This window comes from Acipenser ruthenus, chromosome 20 (assembly GCF_902713425.1).
Source record: "Acipenser ruthenus chromosome 20, fAciRut3.2 maternal haplotype, whole genome shotgun sequence".
Lineage (NCBI taxonomy): Eukaryota > Metazoa > Chordata > Actinopteri > Acipenseriformes > Acipenseridae > Acipenser > Acipenser ruthenus.
This window is the reverse complement of record NC_081208.1, coordinates 3,679,355-3,696,441: the sequence shown is the minus strand read 5'-3', so window position 1 is coordinate 3,696,441 and position 17,087 is coordinate 3,679,355. Positions and strand designations below refer to the sequence as shown.

Sequence of the window (17,087 nt, the reverse complement as noted above, 5' to 3'; positions counted from 1 at the left end):
GCAGCTCTGCGAAGATCTCTTTGAGAAAATCAATGACAACAGGAAAGATGAAATCTCCTATTCTGTGGAGGTGAGTCAAGTAACAGTTTATGCCTTCATCGGTGTCTAAATCCCTACAGCCGGTCTTTTTTAAAGAGTTGTTCCTTTTCAATCCTCCAGGTCAGCTACATGGAAATCTATTGTGAAAGAGTTCGGGATTTACTGAACCCCAAGAACAAGGGGAACCTGCGAGTCCGGGAGCACCCCCTGCTGGGCCCGTACGTGGAAGATCTCTCCAAACTGGCCGTCACCTCGTACACCGACATCGCAGACCTGATGGACGCCGGGAATAAAGCCAGGTAACGGCTCGTCACTCCAGTCAGGGGAATGATAAAGGGCCAGGTTTCTAATCCTGATCATATCAAATGGAGTGTTTCTTGCTATAAATGTGTGCGTACATGCTTATTAAAGTTACCTGCTGTGTACTGTACTGGAATCCCAACAACGTTTAATGAAGTGTGGGAAATCGCAGGCAAACAGAAGCACGTAAAGCATGGTAAAACGTCAAACTGTCCATGTAGAGTAATACATAACCACCAAATCTTAAGCCTCCCATTTTAACTAGTAGTTCTGATTTAAAAGACAGCATACAGTATGCTGTATTAAGACCATGTGTAAGGAAGAGCTTCTAGTCTATAGTGACCACCCGGTTGTATCCCCTATATATATTCTGTATAAATCGCCTGTATAGAACACTATTGTTATCAGATGGCTGCTACAGGTTTTTAAACACAAACAACAAGCAGGAATGTAGGTGATCCCAGAGGGGCTGGAGCTGAGACGCACTGCTCAATCACGACCTGCTGAATCAGAGCTGCTATTTCTGGAGCCCGCCATGCAAGCACTGCACCAGCCAGGCGTATGCTCAGATCTTACTGTAGATTCATTAATGAGGAGGACAGCTTGCCTGTGCTGCAAGGGACATGTGTAGTTCAGCATTTCTGTGAACGCATTTTGCTATTTCCCACAAGACCTGCTTGTTTTCAGTGTGTTTATTTCTGTCCGTACCATCTGTACAGCACTACACACATGAAGATTATTACTGAGTAAATCAACCTACACATGCCAGTTCATAATTCCAGAAATACACAGGATGTCAGTGAAGTCAGGGACGTACTGTAGCTAAAGTTGTTTCACATGGATAGAATTGGGGTCTGTCCTTAGTCAGTCCTGGTAGTAGTTTACAGGGTGCTTACCTGTGAGGAATTTGAGGAATCTTGACATCACTTTCAATAGGAACTCTGTATCACAATAGAGGTACCAGGAACCAAGTTCATCATGGAGAGTTGATGCATCCCATCCTGAGATCGTTTGGAATTAAAGAACAGACGCTCGTTTGAGCCGGTGTCCTGTGACTTAATATGCACCCTGTGCAGTTGCAAGCTCAACACACAAAGGTGGCTAGGCTCTATGATGTGTTGCTAATTACATTCCCCGTTCACATTCTGAGGTTATCTCCTCACAGTCAGCTGTGCGCAGTTATTGTTCTGAAATGTCACAGCCTCTGAGAATTTGTCCTGAAATGCACTGTCCACTGTCTGCTTCAGTGTGTGCTGTGTGCAGCACTGAGCCCCATGAATGGCGTTTATCAAGCAAACAAACACACAGACTGTCTAAACTGCAGCCATTACTCATTCTCCGTATTCACACCACATTATAAACGTATATAACTCTGGAATGATGAACTCTTAAATTGGGAAGATGTTTATGAGCAGAAGAGGGATTATTTGTACCATTTTCTCTCCTTTTTTCCTTTTTATTCCCAATCATTGCAATCAGTTAGAAACACCTAAAGAGAGGAATACAGTACATTTATTGAATTCCAAAAACCATACAGCTATGATAATATTAAATTACAAGTACAGGTTTAATAATATCAGGTGTAATGGGTACAGATCTAACTACAAGACAGCTGTATTGAATAGTGTGTGGACATGATCACTGTAGTCCATTTATTTTTCAAAAACCTTTTCCCTTTATATAGCATTTTGGAAACTTCCAAAATAAAAGGTAATTGTTTTCGCTGTTGTAGGGTTACCATATGACTCCATGTACACTAGGACAGTTTGGGACAGTTCAGGCTTTTCAGCTTGCACCCCCAATGCATTCTGGTAAGTGTAGTCTTGCTGTGAAAGGTACCTGAGACAGGTAACGCATAGCAGAATGCATTGTGGTGTGAGTTGTCCCAAACTGCCCCAGTGTACCTGGAGTCCTTTGGCAACCCGACACTGTTTAGATTAAAGCATAGTAGAAGATGTAATTGCCCAGTTTTGTCTCCCATTTAAACAGCGTCCACAGTGTCTAACTGTGAGAGTTAACCCTAGGCATGCTGCTGTATTACAGGACTGTAGCTGCCACCAACATGAATGAAACCAGCAGCAGATCCCACGCAGTGTTCACCATAGTCTTCACACAGAGGAAGCACGACGCAGAAACCAATCTTTCAACAGAAAAGGTGAAACTAAGGCTAGCATTTCAAAATAACACGAGGAATCGGGTCACAGTTAAACCCTGACTGTTTACACTAGCCGTTTTCAACAAAAATAGTGGCTAGTGTTGAATGCATTGCTTTAAATAATGGTGTTGCGAGTCGCAGGCTAAAATAAAAGATCTGAAAAAAAATGATTAGGCCAGGCAGCTGAAAAACCAATGTTTGGACTGCTGCTTCCGGAGGTTCTTCACTCCTTGACAAGGTCTTGTGGCTTGCTTGCTTTCTTCAGGTCAGCAAAATCAGCCTGGTGGATCTGGCGGGCAGTGAAAGAGCTGACTCCACTGGGGCCAAGGGGACCAGGTTAAAGGTAAACCTAATTCTACCATTTCATTGCTACAAGGGAGCTGCAGGCTGAGTCCTCAGGGGAAAGAGGAGGGGATACATCTGTCTGTGTGTCTCTGTTTCTGTCTCTGTGTGTGCAACAGCAGTATTTATATATATATAAATAAATAAAAATGAGAACAAATTGTGTACTGACTCCCACAAGGAAAAGCACTTCAGCCATGAATTAAAACCCCATAAACTCCTTTAATTTTTCCTTCAAAGGGAGCTGAGCCCAGTGTGTGTCAGGCTGAGATTATACGCCTGGGAACCTCTGGGCTCTTAATAGAATGTAGACTTTGAGAGAAAAATCCTGAGAGAGTGCAATCTCAGTAACTTAACTCTTTCGATCCTGCGTGACATCACAGTTGCCAAGGCCAGTAATCGTTGTCAAAGATTACTTTTTTTTTTTCCAGGAAGGTGCAAATATCAACAAATCCCTCACAACATTAGGAAAAGTGATCTCTGCTCTTGCTGAAGTTGTAAGTACTTTAGATGTTCTACAGTAAGAACTGTGAGTAATAAGGTGACAAGTTGCATGCTGATCTGAATTCTTTTCTTTTCATTACTGCCTCTCCCAGGATAACTGTACCAGCAAGGTAATTACACATGCTTTCTATCGTTGCATCATCTTCAGCAGTATTGCAAAGCCATTCCAATGAATACATGATACAATGCGTACAGTTTAAGAGAACTATACTACTGGAGGAAAAAAAAAAGATTGTTTTAAAGGCTATATCATGTGTTTATACACGTACGTGAATGCTTTTGTATGTGTTTATTTTCTGGTTGCAGCTCAGAATCTTGTTTTTACATTTCTAAAACCTGCTGGTCTCCTGCAAAATATATAGGTTATTGTACAGAGCCTTGCATACATACAGTAAACTTTTTTTTTTTTTTATATACTTTTATACTAAAATGTCTGTGTTTTAACAGAGTAAGAAGAAAAAGAAGTCTGACTTCATACCATACAGAGACTCTGTGCTGACGTGGCTGCTTAGAGAAAATTTAGGTAAGGTTAGAACAAGATAAGCAGTCATTGCAAATAGAAATGTCCTTTTCTGAACCATTCTTTTTCTTTTGCATATTTAGCATTTAACTAATATAACACTTCCACCACAGCGATGCACTCAAACACTTGAACTGTTTTCTAAATCAGTGTCGTTCGCTGTGACATCTTCTCTGTATTGAGGTGACACTGCCAGAGCAGTATGAATTGTCCCAGGCCAGTGCCTATAAAACGATTGTCTTTCAACCAGTCGTCTCAGTCAGCAGAATCCAAATATTCATTATCTGGCAGGCAGCTTCAATTGGCAGCCAATCCACAACCTCCCTGCCATATATTGTGCTAATCTAATAAAATAAAGGACACATGCTGTATGTGAAATGGAAAAATACTCGTAGTTGATGAATAGCTGGTGATTTAAAACTAGCTTTTTCCTTTCCACATCCTAGACACACAAAGGGCCCTGTTTTTTTAATTATGGCAGTATTTAGATATGTCTCTAATATACAGATAAAACATATTGCTCATCCTACTTAAGTAATGTTATGTCAAGAATAAGCTACTATACCAGCACAGGAATGACTTTGAGATGTTTTGTTGTTGTTTTTTAAGGCACACTTGCAAGCATGTTAGTCCGTCTTCAAAGGGGTTTTCTGTCTAAAATAAACCCATAAGAAACTAAACCAACTGTAATTTTCATTCTAGGTGGAAACTCTAGAACTGCGATGGTTGCTGCTCTCAGTCCAGCAGACATTAACTATGATGAAACACTCGGCACTTTAAGGTACATTTCATAGAACAAGCATGGTCCTTTAAAAAATACTTTGATATAAATTACACTATTAAAACTCTCTTGCAGTCTGCACGATTAATGAAGTCCTGTGTGTTCAATTCCATTTAAAGCCTCTGTATATTCTGTTTTGCGCACATAAATTATAAGTGACAGTTCACATCAATAAGGTCGGGATAAGGGTGTTCATAATAATAATTCATCTGTTACGTCATGGGAGATCAACAGGAAATAACGATTTGGATTCCTGTCACTTATTGCAAATTGTTACCATTTAGTAGACTTTCTTCAATAAGAAATAGCATATGATCAACTTGAAAAAACAGTTTTTCACTTCCAGTGCAGTCCCAATGTGTTATAAATGTAAGATGCAATGGCATGACCGTGTCCTGGCACCGCTGGACTCTCGCTGAGTTGACCTATTGAAGCTCACTCCCTGTTGCAGGTATGCAGATCGGGCCAAACAGATCAAGTGTAACGCTGTGATCAATGAAGATCCCAACGCCAAGCTGGTCCGCGAACTCAAGGAGGAAGTGGGCAGGCTGAAGGACTTGCTGCGAGCTCAGGGCCTGGGAGATATCCTGGACAGTAAGTCTACTTTCCACGTCTGCCGGGCGAATTCATTAACATGCCCGTCTGCAGACAGTAAAAGGTAGAAAACAAGCGCAGCAGTTTTTAAATTAGACCTACTTTTTATTGACTCCTTCACAAAACATTATCCAGCATCATGTCTGTAGTCGAAGCGCCCTTGTTTAACATGTATGGCTCTTGTTTGCTTTCTCTTAAGACGTTCATTTACATTTACTTTACTGCGCACTTAATGACAGTACTTCGGCATTTCTGAATAATCTCCCAGTATGGGGGCATTTCAGTTGAAGCTACTGGAACAGCCCCCTAAGGGAGATCGGCAGTAACATTTGTTATTTTTAATCAATAGGACCACAGAATGTATCTTCAACCAATATATTTGCAGTAGATCATAGAATGACAAATTGTGCACAACACACAAGAAGATTAGCCATTGCCCTGTGCTCAAAATGACCAAACCACTAATATACACCTCAGTGCAAGTTACGATCATTGCAATAGAAGGTTGGCAAAGTACAATTGTGTAGTTATTTGGTAGGTCTTGTATATTTAAACATGCAAACCTGAAAGTGCACTACAAGTTCTTACTGAATCACATGATCTCCTGCCTTGAAGAAAATCATTTTCACCGTTAACTAAACCTTTTGTAATTCACTTCTTATTTTCCCTTTTCTCCAGTTTTTCTGTGTGCCGTTTCTACTGCTTTTCTACTACCTGTGCATATTAACAAGTATTTTTTCAGAACTGAGAAACTAACCACACAATCTGAGAATCTGGGGAAAAAACATCATTCTAGAACTATGAGTAGAGTAGACACCAATATAATGCAAGCTTATGAATTCCATCATGGAATCTGATTACATCATCATCATGATCCAATGGCACTCCCATTTCCTCATTGTAATTTATACACATTCAATATTCAGGGCATCAGGGATTCATTAAAACAAAACAAATAAAAATCATTTGCATTGTTTTGTTGTTCCATTGTGTCAGTTCATAGTTTTATCAAACACTCCCCAGCTTCCTCAGTTATCAGTGAGTTTGTAAGCCTGAACGTTGACCTTTTGACCCTTCTCGTGTTCTCCTGCTTCCCTTCAGTTGATCCAATGGGAGATGATTACCCAGGAGATGGAGGCACATGTGTGTATACGTGTGGTGGTACTTTCTCACTGTCCTCTAACTAACCCGCTGCTTCTGGCTCCTTAAAACCGCAGCTTTGCATGTGTAAGACTCATAGGGGAAAACCAAATATATACAACTCTAACAAGGAGTCCCAGACAAATGGCAGCATTAAATAACCTAATAGTAATTCAATTCCATTGATTTATTTTTTATTTGATGATCATTTAAAATGTACAATAATGACATGCAATTGGAAAACTGGGACACTATCAAATAAAGAAAACAGCCTAGATAAACCCATAAAGACCTCCTCTAAAAATAAAATAAATACAAATTGGTGAGATTTTCTTTTTCACTAATCCTTACAAGTATTCTCTGGGAAGCAGTCCAATTTACCAGGAGTCATATTATGCATGTCGGGTGACAACATTTATGGAGCTAAAATGTTAAGTATTCATATCCAGGTGAAAGGTGAAAGGTGTATGTCTGAGTATTAAATAAGTAATGTGCCTAGAGACTGATGCAAAGCAGTCACTGTGGCGTGCCAGAGAAAATACATGAATCTTTATGAACAATGATGTTTTACTTTACATTGGCTTGAATCCTAAACAACGCTGATCCTGTATGAATGTGTATATCCTACTTGTCTCTGTAGCACCTTCTATAACACACATGATATTAAACATGCATAAGCAAAACAAAGCTAGCATTTTACAGGACCCATTTCTGACCTGGCATTGAAACCACCATCTGTCTGGGAGTTCTTGATATGATCACTTGGCTGTAAGCACCCCTGCTTTAATTAAAATATAAGGAAAATCAAAGAATTTTGCCTGCAGTTTTAACTTGTCACATTTGAACGAATTACTTGCATGGGTCAGAAAAACTATGCAAATAACAGCATTATGTAAAAGTTTTTCAAAAATTTGATGCTACAGAATTTTTATGTTTTAAACATGATGTCTAACAAATAATACTAAAAAAAAAAAAATGATGTGTAAAAGAAATATGCATGCATAAGCCCTTTCCTCTGCTTCTGCTCGTTGGCTCCTGTCTGGTTGCTCTTCCTTGTTCTGTTCTGTCTCTTTAAGCTGATGGCAGTTTTCAAACTGATTCAATTCATTTTTTTTTTTTGCTAAAACTAAAATTAAAAAGAAAAACTTTGAGGCTGTCACACACACTAATTTGCAAACTCTGTTTTAAAACTGCCATTCCCGTGACTTAACTTTTGTTGGTTTGTCTTTTATCCTAAACACGCCTTGTTGGTCTTACATTAGTGTTTCTTCCTTTTTCTCTTTCTTGCTCTCCCTCCCTCTCTCTCTCGTTCCTCTTGTCTCTTTTTTTCTCCCCTCCTCGTTTTCTTTCCGACACCTCTCCTCTATCGCTCAGACCTGAAAGACGTACACAACAATAACCATAGCTACTTACTAGCCTCTGAGAATCAACGCCCTGGCAATTTCTCCACAGCACCCACAGGTTCCCTGACAGCCTCCCCATCCTCCTGCTCTCTCAGCAGCCAGGCTGGTCTGCAGTCTGTCCCCAGCATACAGGAGCGTATCATGTCAACGCCGGGAGGAGAAGAGGCCATCGAACGGCTAAAGGTACGAAGCACTATAGGTGCTGCACGCCACTTCAGGGGGCACAGAGGCCTAGCGCACCTTCTGGAGGACTAGGTACGGATCCGGCTTAGAAATGAATCTGATGGTGTCAGCCATGACAAATCCTCACAATTGCAGGGATTGAAATTCAAACTGCTCCACCTACAGTCGTGTGCAAATGTATTAGAACACCCCGTTGCTTCTGTAGTTTGGATTTGTTGTGCCTATGAAAATCAAACCACTGGAACTGAAAATCTTGGAAAATTGTCAAAAATAGGCAAATTAGTGATTTGTCTAATTTAATTGACGACTGTATTAGGCCAAAAACACATAGCCACAAATGGTGAAATGCATGAGACTTGATAAGATGCCTAATTAAAGCACAAAGTGGTCTAACATTTTCACACGAGTGCCTATTGTTTCTATATCTGACTGAAAATTGAAATTCCCACACCAAGGTTTTCATGCAGGTATAAATGACAAATCTTGAGGTGTCCATTTGCACACTCCAGAATATAAAATAAATATATTTTTGCAGTGGACATTTGAATGATGTAATATCTTAATAGTGACACCTAGCCTGACATTATTGAGTGCATAGGTTTTATGGGCTTCCACAATGCTCTCAACAGGAATTCATAAATCTTCTGCTTGTGATGCATACTATCTTTACAGTTTATGAAAAAAAAAAAACATTTAGCATTGATTGTGAACAAGGAAGGCTAAAACAAATATATGTGTTGCTGGGGTTGCAGTGCATATTCCTTTGTGAGTACAGTACAAAACCAGTACATAGAAAGACCAGGCATTGCCTCATTGTTTATAAAATGTCCCTGTCTCTACAAAGTTCACAATCATGGCTGTGTATAAAGAGTGCAGATAGAGTATGGATAGATGTTTCTAGATCTCCTGACCTTTTCCAGTGAAATTACTGTTTGGGCTTTATAAATTGGTGTTGTGTAACAAAAAAAAAAAGAGTCCCACTGCAGTACAACAAAAGTCAATTGTCATTCATTTCTGCCGTGTACAGTGGACTTTAGATCTAGAATGTCGCCCTGCTATATGAAAAGCTGGTTATAAATGTTTCCAAGTCATCTGTGGGGGGCAAAGACATTTTTAATGTGTTTTTTTGTATTATGATTCTTGTTCACAGTCAGTGTTTGTTACTGTGATGCAGACGGGTTCTTTGAACAAGCTCCTTGACTCTCAGCGTTGATTTTATCTGCAGCATGTGAAGCATGCAGTGTGCTTCAAACATTTAATCAGTGAATAATAAACACACTGCTGCGGAGAATGTGAACACAGCATGTGCTTTGCACTGGTGCGTTCCCCTTCTGATGTGGTGCAGTTTGTTAGCAGTGGTGGGTGGACGGGTGTGGGTTTTTTAAGGAATAACCTTGCTGAGGTCATGTTCCGGCTAGGCACCTGATCACCCAGTTTCAATGACAGCCCTGCAGTGTGTTCATTGGTTCAAACTTAGCCCTGAAAATAGCATTGGAATTAGGTGAGAAATATGATGTGATTGATCTCCATGGCAACTTGGCGCACTAGTATAGCAACTACAATATACAGACATTAAAACATTTAGTTGTATAAATATGTATGTGTAGCATTTTAATTTCTGACCTAATTTTATATATATATATATATATATATATATATATATATATATATTATTTATTTATTTACAGCTTGACCGGGGTAAAGATGTTACATAACCTTCAGGGACTGGTTATAAAGGAATCGAATGGAAGTCTTGTCAGTGTAGATTTAAAAGTGGTCTCTTTCTCTAAGTGGATAAGAAAACAGTTTACAAACAAACCACAAAACAAAAACCCAGGCTTCTCCTACATTGCATAGAGTTTTGAATAGAATGTCCAGTTGTGATGCTCACAATAGAGTGATTGTTCTTTCTATAGAGCAGTCAGCTGTAAAGTGCATTGCTGTGAATGTACTCTTTTATTGTACTGATTCACTGGGTGTTGTGGGGAGCAGAGCGTGGGGCTGGCTCTCTCTCTCTCTCTCTCTCTCTCTCTCTCTCTCTCTCTCGTTAGAGAGCTCAGCACAGGGCATCTTCCATCCATTAAGAGACCGCTGTTGCCATGGAGACGTCGGGACCGTCTCTGCAGTCCCCCGATACTGTCTGTCAGCGAATGACGTCAGCGCACTACAAGATAAAACCAGTTTTTAAGGAAGAATACAGACAAGTTGGCCTGCAGAGTACTGTACTGTACACCCCGCTGCTTTGCAGCGTGAACGGAAAGCAGGCTTGGAATTGGTAGTTGAGGCACAAAATCGTAATCTGTTTACCCTTGATGAAAGCACCTGTATGTTGTTTTCAATGCCTGAGAGCATGTGACCTACATACTGTATCGGTCTGATTTAAAGATGAAGGGGGAAATAAATCAGTATTATTTCTTTGTACTGTTAAACCTAACTGGATAAATCCTCCACCATGTAGGGATTACACCGCCCCTAGTGAAGCACTGATAGGCAAAACAATTACCCATTACCGATGGGACAGCTCACATACCGTTTAACATTGAAGTTAGAGTAGGCTGATTCAGAGATGTTAAATATGTATCTCTGGGAGGTTGCCCAAATTGATTACCAGAGAGTAAATAGCCAGCTTAATTAAACAAAAATTGGGATCACTTAAGTATTGAATAAGGCTCAAATATTGATAATACAGGGTAATTATTGACCTGGAATATAAAAATACCAATAAAACAATACTTTTGATATTGATCGAGTTCTATAATTCAACCAGCAGTTAGTATCGGTAGTTTGATCCTTCAATCTGTAACCTGTTATCTCCTGCTGTGAATCGGGTGTTGTTTTAATGGGACTCCTGATTTATAAAATACAATATTTGCTGTTTTTTTTGTTGTAAGTATCACCGGGATATATTCAGCAGGGAGTTTTCCATGTAATTCTATATTCTGCAGTCGGAAGTGCTGCCGGATTCATTAATGCATAAGCTTCTTAGCAGCTTTAATTCTGTGAATGATGTGAAATCCCTCTGGGACATTCACATTTCTTTCTTTCTTTCTTTCTTTTTTGATTGACATCAGCTTTGTTAGGCTCTTGGGTGGAATTTCTTTCAGAAGAACTCCATGGTCACTTGAGGCTTTGAGGAATTCTATCAAAATCAATTACTGATTTATTTATTTTTTATTATTTATTTTTTATTTTTATTTTTTTTGAGCGAGAGCTTCCTTATGAATAAAAAGTAGAGGGGATTTTTATTTCATGTGTTTACCCAACTATTAAAATAATGTTAAAATGTAAGCTGTATTATTAATCAAATCAAATCCTTTTGTAATGAATCCCTTTTTTTAATTTTAGTAGTACTAGATTTACCATCTCAGTGTACTGGACTGAAAGAGACCCTAAAACTATCAATGTTAAACTAAACACAATGTATTGATTATCTGTATGCATAATTTAGAGTGTTTGTCTCATCCGAAACTGAAGACCTGTACAAAATAAATGATGTATACTTTAGGAATCAATCAGAAATAATAAATCTGGTTATTAGCTATTTCTGTGTTCAATATACTGCCCTATGGGTAAATGCATTTGATTTAATGTGTTAGTTTCAGTATATTTGATTCTGCTGAAAAGGACAGGGTTTTGGGATGGATTTGTGAATTACCTGTGTTAGTGAAGGGTCACCCTTTTAAGATCTCCTACTGGTATAAGCAGCTAACAAAAATATACCTCTCCAAGCAAATGTTTAATCAGGGAAAGCATCCATCACTCCAAATGTTCATTAGATTCAAACGTGATAAGCTCTTAATTATGTTAATAATACATATTGAAATGAAAGAAAGAAGATATGCATACTGTAGTTATAAATGTAGTTTAGCAGTGATTTTATACATCAAACAGACCTGTGCTTTGTAATTGGTCTCTTTTATTTAACATTTTGTTAACTTCAGTTCATTAGTGTCCATTTTATAACCAAGCATAGCTGCTGTATGTACAGCTCACTTGAGAAGTACCAATACAAATGTGATCGGAATTGATTATTGATTGAGTTCATTGATTCTGGACAAATTAAGCTGTATCTTGGGAACCACAATTATAAAGCTATGTATACATTAATTTTGTCATTTTTATATACATTTATGTTACTAAACATGAATTTAAAAAAAGCTATTCATTTAAACTTTACCCCTATATATGTCGTTGTAACAGCTTGTTATCTTATTACGGATACTGTGCACCTCTTAAATAAGGTCCTCGAATGAGATATTCACTAAACTCTCTTGTTTTTTTTTTTCTTAGGAATCAGAAAAGTTTATTGCAGAGCTCAATGAGACCTGGGAAGAGAAACTGAGGAAGACGGAAGCAATCCGAATGGAAAGGTCAGTTACTGGTTTACACAAGGATGCAGTTTCTGTTTTCTTACCGCGCACTATTAAAATGTTAACGAATGCTCTTACAAATTCTTATTTCCCTCCTTTTAAATCTCAGAGAGGCTCTGCTGGCTGAAATGGGAGTGGCCATTCGAGAGGACGGAGGAACACTGGGCGTTTTCTCTCCCAAAAAGGTAAAGTGCCTGCATCGGCTGTGGAGAATGGAAAGTATTGTTACTGTGGCTACTGACTTATGGTTATTGTAATTCATGTTGGTTGATTTGCAAATGGATTTGATCTCCAGAAGCTGGTATTTACATTTACATTGTTTTTTTTTTAATTGCATTTGGTCATGTAACTTTCATCTCATTGCTTTCCTTGTGTGTTGCATTCTATTCAACTTCTAACTCCAGTTTCATTTTTGCATGTGTTTTTTTTTTTGCTTGTTTTTTTCCAATATAAAATCATTTCATCTAGATTTGCCTTCAACGGCCAACGTCCTTGTTTGACAGCGCTTTTGATTCGTTTCCGACTAACAAGGTTTGTGGGAGCATTGAATTCATGAGTTTGAGTTCGAGAATAGTGCCACTGCAGACACTTAACTTCGATAGTCAGCTTGGAAAAGTTGTATTCATATATGCATGGCAAAGGATGTGGTTGTTATACATCCAGTACCTTGTTTCTGTTCCTATTCTATGTATTTAAATTGCGCAGCATGCAATGCAACTGGTGTCCAAGGGCTGTAAATACTACAAATACATTAATGGAGTATTATTATTATTATTATTATTATTATTATTATTATTATTATTATTATTATTATTATTAATAATCCTGCCTGGATTGCACTAGAGTTGCAAACTGTTACTCGGCTCTTTAGCAGGGCATTTCGTAGACTAACAACAAGCTTGTTTTGCTGAAGTTGTCATTCCAGTCCTGGTCACACATTGTCTGGCTTGCACAGAAGAGAAGCAGCTTCATAATAAAGCATTGGGGTGGGGTGGGGGGATTACAGACCACCTGCCTCGCCAGATGTCCCCTGAGAAGATCAGGGAACAGGATTCATACTGTAATTTAGAAAATGGTTAAAATAATCTCTAATGCAACTCTGCCTCATTGCACTTGCATTCTCGTTATAAGCGCAGCCACTAAACTAGGGCTCCTGACAACACTGCAGTAACGAGGAAGCACTGTATCTGCATTGAGTCGCTAAGTTGAAAGTTGCTGTGAAATTACTGATGTGCTAGCTGTGTTAGGCACGAGGCAAATCCGACAATGAATATAATATGGCCCGTTCCGTAAGAATAAAACATAATGTATGAAAACAAAAGCCTAGTGATCCGGCTAAAGGGATCTGCCCAATCTATCAGCAGCAGTGCTTAGAATCGAATTCTGCAAATCAGAGTTTGCCCAAGGTTATAATATTCAAATACAAATGTAGCTAAACAATTGCAAACCACTAGAGGAGATGCAGGTACTTAACATGCTGATCAGCATTCAGTTTTAATTAGAAGCCTTGCTTGGGCAGCCAGTGCAACAAACCAGATATAGGTAGCTATGTGACTCATGAATTCTAATGTAGTTTTATTTTTTTTTTATTAACATATGTGTCTGTGTCCTTTATTCTTTTTGAATGTATTCATTCATTTTTTGTTCCTCGCATGTTCTGTTTATTTGTCTTCATTCTTTCTCTCCCTGCTTCACTGCCATTCCACTGATTAGATTTTTGCTCCAAGACCGTGTGATTTATTTGCTGACCCTAACGGGGTGTTTTCCCCTAAAAAGGTTGGTGCAAAGGACTAGCTGTCCAAACTGATAGCAATAGCAGGCAGATGCTTGTGAGAAGCTTAATTGAAAAACAAATGCTACATTACATAGCTATATACAATTCAATGACAGAACAAGGATAGCTACTGCAATGGCTTATAACCCAGTTGTATTCATATTCTGCAACTGCTGTGTGTGTGTGTATATATGTGTATATGCAATACAACATGACAGTCATATCGCCAGACGTAATTCATTCTCATATCACTGTCTGATCTCTCTTGAGTATTCACACTTCAGGACGAAGGGTGATGTTCTGATAAAGTCGGTCGTGCGTCATTATTAAAACATCTCCACACAGTATATGAGAAATGGCTGGATATATTCCTCCGTGCAATAGATGCAAGTTACCTTGTCTAAGAGGAGCGCGAGGGTGCTGTTATTGGTGATTTCCTATTACTCAGATTGTATTGTGTTTATTGTTTTGTTGGATTTCATTTGATTTGCAGACTCCGCATCTTGTTAACCTCAATGAAGACCCTCTCATGTCAGAATGTCTTCTGTATTACATCAAGGACGGCATTACAAGGTAAGGTGTAATTGGGTAATTCCATTACAGGGTGTTAAATGCGACTTCCCTAGTACTGCGGTCTATACCTGCTGCTCTTCACTTCTTACAAATCCATGGGAATCGGATTGGTCTTTTTTTTCTTCCCAAAAAATGTTTTTTTTTATATTTCCAATACCTAGTGAGCCTAATTTTGTTTTTCAGTAGCAAATGTAAATCTGGAGGTCTGTTGTCAAAACCGTGTTGGCACGCCTGCCTCTCTGCACATATTCCCAGCTCTCTGTTTTGAATCTGGGTTCCACATTTCTTTTACCGTTTACACACTCTGCGATTTTTAGTGAAATGGGTAAAAGAAACTAAACTTTTCATGACAAACATTGCGACTAGAAGTCTTCTTTTCAGTGTCTTCCAAGACATTCAAGAAGACTTCTAGTCAAAATGTTTGTCATTGAATTTTAGTTTGCTAGTATTTCTTAATAAAAAGGGGTACACGCTTCTCGAAATTCACAAGACGGGGTGGGGTTAGGATGAGGTTGGGAGCAGTTTGGATAAGAAGGCTTTTTGGATGAAGGACGTTCTGCTGTACTTAATTACACATTCATAAAGCTTACCTAACCATATTTCTAATGAAGGCAGCGTATATTGGAATTCAATAGATCTTAGTGTAACGTTGTATCTATTTTATATTCAATAGAATACTTTTCACATATAACAAAGTCTGTTGCCTACAGGCGCCCTTGTGCTTCAGGGAGTCTGTTGCTGAGATGAATGGGGTGGTTGTGCAGGCCAGGTAACATCAAAGCATTGTAAATCTCTAGAGAGGACTCTGAACAGAGATGATTAGGGCTGTCTCTTGTTTCACTGATGTGGCTGTGCTACCAATTCCGATTTTTTTTGCACGTTCAGTTGTTTGAAACTTCGCTCCCTCCAAACCAAAACTCTATCCTCATACCGTACCCTTAACCCTTTATTGGACATTATAAAGACAGAATAGCAATGGCAGGCTGAAAAGGGTAACGTTTCCAACTGTGAAGGACACTTCGTTGAGATTCTGACAGAGCTCATTGTGATGTGAAAAAGGCTCTGATTTCTGTTTGTCTGTTTGTTTCAGGGTTGGCCAGGCAGATCCAGAAAGACGTCAAGATATTGTTCTGAGTGGAGCCCATATCAAAGAGGAGCACTGTATCTTCAGGAGTGAGAGGAATGGCAACGGGGATGGTGAGCCAGTGCGGCAACAAATGAGACGATTGTCTAGCCTTTTTATTTGGGGTGGAAATTAAATGAAGGCCTTTTTAGACAGAAGGGCTCAGGTTCAGAACCTGTAGGAAAAGGCCCATGTATTGGAAGCTTCCACAGCACCTGAGCATTGCCGTGCCACGGTAACCAGTGATAGCAGTGCAACTCAAGAGCACAGATTAACTTGAGTGAGACATATTCTAAATGGAAATGCAAGGAGCATCGATTCAGATCTTAGATGTTTTATAAGAATTTTTTTTCAGTGTCAGATGTCAATCTGTAGGATATATTTGCTTACGCGTTACTGGGGAGGGGATAAACCAGCAAGAAATCAAGTCGTGTACCATGTTATTTATAGTAGTAGAAGTGAAGTGTTTGACACGGGTCTGTTTTCACTCCTCAGTTATCGTCCTGCTGGAACCGTGTGAAGGGTCAGAGACGTACGTCAATGGGAAACGAGTCGGTGCGTCCGTGCAGCTGCGCTCAGGTACGCTTCGAGAAAAAGGAACCCAATTTACCTTTTGGGAAATTTGACGCTCCCAAAATAAAATCTATTTCTTGCCAGCAGACATTTTAATGTCTCACAGTATGTGAGCTGCAGATACCTGACTAGGGCCCGAGTGGATGATAGATCTCTTACTCTGCACTGTTGTTTTTGTCATGAGCTGCTCATATTTTCTACCTGCCGTGTCATCTGTTGGATTGCATTGATACCCACCTGAGTCTGAGCATTTGGAGTCATGCCATGCTGTCTTGTCCAATCCTCTGTGTCGCTTTCTCTCTCAGGCAACCGTATCATCATGGGAAAGAACCATGTGTTCCGGTTCAACCACCCCGAGCAGGCCCGCGCAGAGAGGGAGAAGACTCCGTCCGCAGAGACCCCCTCCGAACCAGTGGACTGGACCTTCGCTCAGAGGGAGCTGCTGGAGAAGCAGGGCATCGATATGAAGCAGGAGATGGAGAAAAGGTAATGGTGCCGCATACAACATCTCACCAGCCCTAGGATTACATTTTATTTCGGGTACCAAATAAAAAAATATATATTTTATGCTGATTCGTGAGCTGTGCAAAAGGCAATGATTCAGGGTTCCTTATATTTAATACCAGTAAGATACTGGTGCTCTCTTCATTTTGTGTGTGTCTAATTTTTAAGATGCTTCCAGATCTGCAGTTCATTTTAATGTCTCTGCAAGT

The 17,087-nt window shown here is 39.4% G+C and overlaps 1 protein-coding gene across 19 annotated transcripts in view; it reads left to right on the top strand.

Moving 5' to 3' along the window:
* LOC117425531 (kinesin-like protein KIF1B) overlaps nt 1-17,087 on the top strand; it is an 85,164-nt gene that overhangs the window by 28,268 nt on the left and 39,809 nt on the right. For 5 of the 19 annotated variants that reach the window (XM_058993173.1, XM_058993170.1, XM_058993180.1 and 2 more), the window contains exons 5-21: nt 5-70; nt 160-338; nt 2,383-2,494; nt 2,760-2,837; nt 3,268-3,333; nt 3,433-3,450; nt 3,788-3,863; nt 4,563-4,641; nt 5,093-5,235; nt 6,337-6,378; nt 7,750-7,961; nt 12,252-12,331; nt 12,441-12,516; nt 14,599-14,678; nt 15,769-15,875; nt 16,297-16,380; nt 16,680-16,860. In XM_058993173.1, the coding sequence (XP_058849156.1) occupies nt 5-70; nt 160-338; nt 2,383-2,494; nt 2,760-2,837; nt 3,268-3,333; nt 3,433-3,450; nt 3,788-3,863; nt 4,563-4,641; nt 5,093-5,235; nt 6,337-6,378; nt 7,750-7,961; nt 12,252-12,331; nt 12,441-12,516; nt 14,599-14,678; nt 15,769-15,875; nt 16,297-16,380; nt 16,680-16,860 (1,679 nt within the window). The remainder of the gene's footprint in view (nt 1-4; nt 71-159; nt 339-2,382; nt 2,495-2,759; nt 2,838-3,267; nt 3,334-3,432; nt 3,451-3,787; nt 3,864-4,562; nt 4,642-5,092; nt 5,236-6,336; nt 6,379-7,749; nt 7,962-12,251; nt 12,332-12,440; nt 12,517-14,598; nt 14,679-15,768; nt 15,876-16,296; nt 16,381-16,679; nt 16,861-17,087) is intronic. The other 14 variants (XM_058993174.1, XM_058993182.1, XM_058993190.1 and 11 more) reach the window with 6 other exon arrangements.